We start from the raw sequence: 7,568 nt of genomic DNA, 5'->3' as shown, positions 1-7,568 counted from the left end.
AAATGGTGACGTGTTCAAAACTTATTTTACCCGCTGTGTATATTTTATGCAAAGATCTGCCAAAATACTTTGAACAGGTTTGTTCTTAAAGAGACTATTAACCTTGGCATATTTGTCATATTTCAAATTAAGTTTGATTTCAAGCCTTTCATCAACTATTCAGCTTATTTAAAGGAAACAGCCACAGGGAAGTCTGCTGTCATGTGCATCACACTGGACAAGGAGCAGAGAAGCTCAAAATGCCTCATGTTATTCAGACCACAGCTGCTAATATTTTAAAAAAACAAAGATTAATGGTTCTGCATCCATGACAGAAGACAAAATGCAACCCATCCATCCTCCTAAATGTTATCATGCTGATAAAGTGTCGGTGCAGAGCCCCGGCTATTCTAGAGGTTTCATGTTTGCTGAGGYGGCATAATTAAAGTAATAATGAGATTACTATCAGTCTAACCGGTCCTGTTTGTTGTTTTCTATCATTTACTTGAACAAGTATTAGGCTGAAAATGGGAACTAGGGAGAGAAAAGCAGCTGATAACCAACTCAAACTTTTCAACTTTTCCCTTTAGCCATCAGGGTCAGGGTCTCAGTTCAGGAAACAACGTGCTGAGTTGTAAAAATGAAAGGAAAAGGGGTTCGACTGGGTCAGCTCAGCTGACAGAACTATTCATGGCCTTCATTGTCAACATGATCCTTGTTTTATCTTCATTTGCACTGTAAGGTTTCCACAGCAGCTTCTTGTCCATTAAAAGTAGCATAACTCTCACTCAGTGGAAAAATCTCTGAAAGCTTACAGTGTTTTGATTCTTTTCCAACAATACTTAAAAAAATGTCAACATCTGTGTGTTGTGACACCACAGAACAGGTTTAATTGTGGTTTTGTATTTCATGCTGTCGCAGTCTTCAGTCGGGTGCTTACTGTCATCACAGTGCTCTGAGACAGGAAAGACATTTTTTATTATTTGCTCTGCAGCCATGTGCAACATTAGCAAGAGAAAACCAAATGAAAGGTCTTGGTGTCCCGAGGTTAATTTTGGATTACTGTAATTTTCCTGATAAATGATTCTTTTACTGACTGTCTATGTTTCTAGCTTGATCTTTGCTTTCTTGTGTTTGGAAGTTTAAGAAAAATCAGATCTATTTGTTTTTGTCCAGGCGCTGCAGAGAAAAGACAATGAGGTTAATTTTTGCCCATATGTCGGAGGAGCGACGCTGCACGGTCGCCTGTCTCTGTGATGAACTGGACACCTGCGCTTGTGCTTTTGATAATGAAAAGCACGCCCATGCATGCTCCTCCATCAATCTCCTATGCAAAAGAAAAAAACATGCAGCCCAAAGTAGAGCGGGATATGGGAAAAACAACACGGACACTTGTTTTGAAAAGAAACTTTGCAGGAAGGTTTGGACTGAAGAGGGGGAAATTGTAGATCAACTGATGTGCATGAGTGGGAAGCTTCAGTGCAGCTGACACAAACCATGGCACAAATAGAAACGTGCTCGTCAGCGGAGTGCCAATCAGCTCACACCCACAGAGGAGACAACCACAAATTGGCCTTTCGTTGTCGGCTGAAGAGCTGTGACTCACAGATGTCGGCCCAGGAGGACAGCTACTCCTTCGCACCRAAAACAATCTCTTCAGTTTAGATGCACAGGATTTTTGCCTCATCATTTTTGGTCAGAAAAGTCACTCACTTTTGAGTTTTGGCAGCTATTTTTCACACTTTAAGGGTTTTTTTTTTTTCAGTTCCACCCATTTTTGGGTTGCTTTATTTAAAAAAAACAAATAGGCTATATTTGTCTAGACAAACTTGTAGATTTTGGTAAGAATTTGAATGCACCCATGATGATCAAGTATCTGCAGACGAGTAGGCGTTTCCAAAGGAATGCTTTTTTCAAGGGACACACCAGATTGGAAGATCAAAAAAGGGGGCGTTATACTCAAGGACACCACTGGATTGGATGATCGTTGCTTAGGCCTTTCTTTATATCATTAGCTGACTTTTCTAACATCCGACTTTCATTTATTTATTTAGTTTTATGAACTTGCTGTTGAGGATAGGTCATCACTTTGGAATAATAACAACAGGCAGATTGTTTTAACCAGCCTTATTATAGGTTTATATGAAGACATCACCAATGTTGGACTCAACGTCTTCATTATCTCAGCTTCTCTTAACAAAAATCTCCCTGTTAAATTTCAAAATAAGAGCGACATCAGTCTGCAGTGGTTTTTTATAAGATATTTAGAAATGTGAAAACTACATTTTTGTTTTTAGTGGTACATCCGTTTTGGCTGCTAAAATTAACGTGAAAGTGTAAAACGTGAAAGAGAAGAACCAACCTTTTACAAAAAACAGAACAAATACAACTAGCCAATCAGTGTTTTCACTTGAGWAACTCCTACTTTGAATCTACAGAGCGCTCCTCTCTGATTGATTTGATTTTGATTTATTGATTTAACAGGAAAAGRTTATTAAAATCAAGCCTGACTCAGCATAATTGCTGTTTTACAGCAGGTTCCTGTTCTGCAGCACATAAAACACTCAGAAATACAGCATCACAATCACATCATTATACACCATAGAGACAAACAAGCATACCAAATTTCAGGAAGGCAGCATTTGCAAAATAGGACGTCTAAATRTGAGCACAACAAAAAGTGTCCAGCAGATGGCAGACAAGATTCTTCTTAAAGGGCTGCAGTTTTGAAATGGACTTTATGTTTTGAGGAATGTCATTCCATGCTTTAGTATAAACATAGAAGAAAGACCTCTGGCCGTAACAGTTTTTAAAATTTGGTAATGTCAGTTGTCCTTTTGTAACAGATCTAGTTGAACGACCACTTCCAGAATTTGACCTGGGCAACAATGCACAGAGAGTTCCATAATTGGCACCTTGGAAGATCTGAAAATATAAATYAATACCACTATACAAAACATAATTCTGAAAAGTCAAGGCATCAGACAATGAAAGAACTGTACAGTGATGAGTCCAACTAGGAAGTTTTTTATGAATTTTGTAGGCCCTGTTGTAGAGCCTAACTATGATGATTGGTCTGTCAGTTTTCTTCAGACTGTATAAGAGATTAACCTTTTGTAGCAAAGGCCAWCATGTTTGCATTCGTTTATCTGCTAAGTTCTGTTTCAGTTAGAATTATAGCAAATAAAAAACAGATGTTTATTTAAAAACAAAAGATCCACAGAGTGCTGCAGAAGAACCAAAGACAGTCCATCTCAGAAACACTGAGTAGAGCAATTTGGGATATTTTACTTTCTCATATTATATTGTTTGATTGCTTTTTGTCCTCTAAATGGCTGCCAAACAGAAAAACAGAATCTTGTGCTCTACTCGAGTGATTTTACTTTTTGTTCTGCTCCGCTTCAAAAAAAATAAAAACCCCAGAAAACCTATTTTGTTGGCACAGCAACCCGACAAATCCACACTAACTCAGACGCATACAAGCAAAAGAAACAACGCTTTCTTTTCAAAGCAAGGCATTCTCAAACTGGGACTGATAACACAGTGCAAGGAGTTCTTTTTGTTGTTAAGGAGATTTTTTTGTTTGCTCACTTGCAGAGGAATCTGTACACATTGTATTTACCTGCAYGGAAAGCTGCAGAAGAATATCAAGGATCATAAATCTGAGCCACTCTCCACACAAGGTTCTTTTTATAACTTTATCCCTGCCTTACTGTTTTATCTTTAGATGTGTTTCTCCAAAAATTAAACTATGTTCCAATTGAAAATTGGTTTCRAATTAAAAATAGGTGGCATACAATGTATAATGGGGGTGGGAGTGGGGGTTCCATATACTGCAAAAACTTGCAATAAGTTCATATTGTAATGCAAAAACGTTTTTTACTAAAAGAACTAAAAGTGGCTTTAATTTAGAGGAACTTCAGTTAGGCGTGCACACACACACACACACACACACACACACACACACACACACACACATAAAGTTGATGGGAAATGTCAACTTTTGCAAACATCGCAGGCGTTTAAACAAATACGTGGTTGAGCTTTTTATGCAGCATTTCTAAGAAGCACATCTGTGAGAAAACGTCAGAAGATGAGATTTATTGGGTGGCGCTGCGTAGATTCGAAAGTCAACAGTGGAATAAAACGATGGAGTGAACGGCGTGGATGAATGTTGGAAACAAATGGCAACAGAGATGCTGTAAATCAAATAGGTTATTTAAAAAAACTGTACATTCAGTCTTTTGCTTGTCCGTAAACAGTGGCTGCAGTTATCTTCCTYTAACTTCAGTGACAAGTGGTTTTTGTTAATAAATCACTGAATAATCGGTGGTATTTAAGGAGGCAGAGCAGGACGACCGGCAGCAGAGAAGAAACGTGGCTCTGAGCTGAAAGCTGTCCTCTTATGTGAAAATGAGAGTCGTCTGTGTTGTTGTTTTRCTGGTCTGTGTGTGGAGGGAGGCTCTGAGTGTGCAGGTCATGGTGAGTTTAAAGGTTTTGTGTGTTTCTGTGTCTTCATAATTGACTTTTTTTTCCCCATACTTGCCATGAAAGGGGCAAATCCTAAATCTTGTGAAAATGCAAAAAAAAAAAATAATCTATCATTTTGTCAAACTTAAAAATAGGTTTTGTCCGCTGTTTTTCATTCAAAGTGTCGTGCGTGTGGAAAATTAAGATTGTGCAACCCTTTTGTTATCCCTGAAGCCTCTTCTTGAATTYCCCCCTGCAGGTTGGAGACAGGAGCTTCCCGTTGGAAGCTGTGAAGCAGCTGAAGGAGCTGATGGATTTGGAGGACAGCATCAACCCTCGCCTTGCAGAGACGAGCACCGCGGCGGTCTGCGCCCACCCTCTCCTGCCTCAGGTGTTTCGTCCCGTGTGCCAAGGGAAGGGGGCCGGGATTGTTTTCTCCAGACTGGGTAAGGCTAAGCCGAGTGGAAATAAACAGATATATGAAACAGACAAAAAGATTTTTTTGTCTTTTAGAAAAACATCATTGTATTTTAATACCTCTATCACTAAGCTGCATCAAATATACTTTTTGACCTCCATATAAATGCAAATGAGCCCCTTTTTCATCCTGCAGATATCAATTCATGTCAGGAGTTACTTTGGCTGCAAGGCTATGATCATAACAAAATGTTATTAATTTAAAAGAGGTGTTTTTTTATTTCAAAACATTAATATTTAAACAAAAAAATTATTGTCTCTTTTATTATTTACCACACAAAAAGAGCTAAACCCAGAGACCTTTTATTTGCTGTTTAGACTTTCTCCTTATCTCCCTACATGCCCAAGTCTTTTTCGATAAAATGTGCATCTTTGCAAATAAAACCTTGATTTTTTTTCTTCAAAAATAATCCTGCAGCACAACGGCATCAGACAGCTTTGCAGTGTGGTTTTTGAAGAGAAACAGATGTAAATGGAGCTAATGTTGGTGCTTATTAGCTGCAATCTGAGAAATATTTATTGCTCAGATTTTCTTGGTTTTTATAGATTGGCTTGAAATGAACTTTGTGCAACCATGGGGCAGATTTTAGGCTTTTCATGAGACTTTTTGACAGCTGAAAACCGCCAAGACTACTTTGACTTTAAGGAGAATGGATCAAGTAGGCCTATGCAACAAGTTGCTAAATAAGGARGGGGAAATATTGGAAATAGATTAATCAAAACATGCATAGAAACCTTTGGTCTTCTGAAAATCTAAGTTAACTGACTTTTTTTGAAAACCATGCAACCATCAGAGAAATTGTWTCTTCAAATCTCAAGATGAAAATGAACAACCGCACTTCCCAAAAGTCAAACAGTTTTTATCAAGTGGCCTCCTCRGCCACCTGAGCTCTTCCTCATGTTCCTGTCAGCGGCGGCGTCTGTATTTGGTTTTTGTGACATTAATGAAAGAGCCAGCCCCACACGTGTTCCTCGAGTTGCTTTTTAACCTTTCTTTGTAACACTCGTGGCATTGTTTTTCAAGACACTCTGGTCAAGTTTGGTTTGCTCAAGTGGATTCCTATATTTCACTGTTTACACGTTGYATTATCCACGCCCTGCAACTTCCACACCATAAAGTGGCTCTGGAATGATAATGCCACAGAGGAGGCTTATGAAAAGCTGAGCAAATAGCCTTTGGGGGCCACTAAACCTCATTAGACTCGGAAAGCGCACTTGTTGCTCTCTTGAAACTGAAATTGATCCCATCGTCTCAGTGTTTTATTAAACTGAAAYGCTAGTCCATGAGTGGGAGAAAAGGTCAGATGGATACTTATTCCTTCTCTTTTTTTTTTTTCTTTTACCCTCTGCAGAGTACATCCTCCTGTCGTCAGATCCTTGTGAAGTATGTGCCAACCCGTCCTGCTTTGGGTGCATGGACTGAAGCTGCCACACAAACACATTGATTCAGAGCCTCAAGGGGGGAGTGGGGGGGTCACCTTTCAAAGTTTTTCCATATCTCTTTGTATATGGCTTTTATAGACACAAAAAAGACCAAGTGACACCCAAAAAACAGTCCCAGAACTTCCCATGGCTCAGTGGTCAACAAGCTGGATTTTGGATATTAGTTACAAGAAAAATCWGATTATTGCTCATTCTTTGTTTTTGCTGATCATTAGTAAAAAAATTAAATTGTTATACTGAGATTCTGTCGGTGATTAGTAGCATGGATGTGTTATAAAAATGTCAGTTTATCTGGTAGAGTAGCCAGTTTATATAAGAGAATTTCACTGATCAGCTCTCAATGCAGGAGTCACGCTTGATCTTCTGCCATGAAAAAAAAAATCCCGTTTTGAATTATTTAAAGCTACTCTGCTGCCTGCTTAGTGTCTAAATTTCACTCTCTGCTCTGTAAATTACACATTAAAATGAGTCAATAAAGTGCAGTTCCAAATTAAACAGATAATTAAACAGTGTTGGCTCGTGTGTGTTTGTGTTTGTGCTGATTTTTCTCACTGAAGATGTGCATAAAAATCTTTGCAAATAAAGTATTTGCCTGCTTGCTTTTAATGAATTTCAAAATAATCTTTTTTTAATGATTCTTGGCTTTATTTTAATCTGCTCTTGTAAAACATTTCCACTCTATTATTTGAAAAAGTGTTTGAATATTAACTATAATGTAGTAATATAAAGCACTATTAGTGAAACAAAAACAGGTGTGGATTTGGTAAATGAAATATTACATAGCATATGTACAACACAAGTAGATGGAGGTGAACAAGAATAAAGACGTTCCAAGAAGCTGAAGTTTAAATATTAGCCAAAACAKCCCATGGAGATTTAGGAACAACAACGAAAATACTAGGAGGTTACTTATCTTGTCTTTTTTTGGCTCTTTGGCTCATGTTTTAGGTAGGGAAATGTCGCCCTCTTGCGGCTATTTTTAAAACTACAACTCAAGTAATCGGTATCTATCTTTCATTCCTCATGTAGTACTCACTCATTTGGAATGAAAATCCATGAGTTCTTGATTTAACCATTATTCTGCATAAAATTTCACTGACTCAAGTATGTTTGGAGCATTGTTTAGGTCCTGTTTTATATTCAAAAAATCATGTCTAAGCACCAAAAATTTTTTCTAAATAAAAACATTAATTAATAAC

General features: G+C 37.9%; 1 protein-coding gene across 1 annotated transcript; it reads left to right on the top strand.

Moving 5' to 3' along the window:
• The first annotated feature begins 4,344 nt into the window (after nt 1-4,344).
• Nucleotides 4,345-6,881, top strand: LOC106518287 (guanylin). Its single transcript, XM_014009503.1, has 3 exons — nt 4,345-4,461; nt 4,709-4,895; nt 6,279-6,881. Exons 1-3 carry the CDS (start codon nt 4,393-4,395, stop codon nt 6,347-6,349), a joined length of 327 nt encoding a protein of 108 aa, XP_013864957.1. The 5' UTR covers nt 4,345-4,392; the 3' UTR covers nt 6,350-6,881.
• The last annotated feature ends 687 nt before the right edge of the window (nt 6,882-7,568 follow it).

Source organism: Austrofundulus limnaeus, unplaced genomic scaffold (assembly GCF_001266775.1).
Source record: "Austrofundulus limnaeus strain Quisiro unplaced genomic scaffold, Austrofundulus_limnaeus-1.0 Scaffold59, whole genome shotgun sequence".
Lineage (NCBI taxonomy): Eukaryota > Metazoa > Chordata > Actinopteri > Cyprinodontiformes > Rivulidae > Austrofundulus > Austrofundulus limnaeus.
This window is presented reverse-complemented; position numbering and strand designations above follow the sequence as displayed.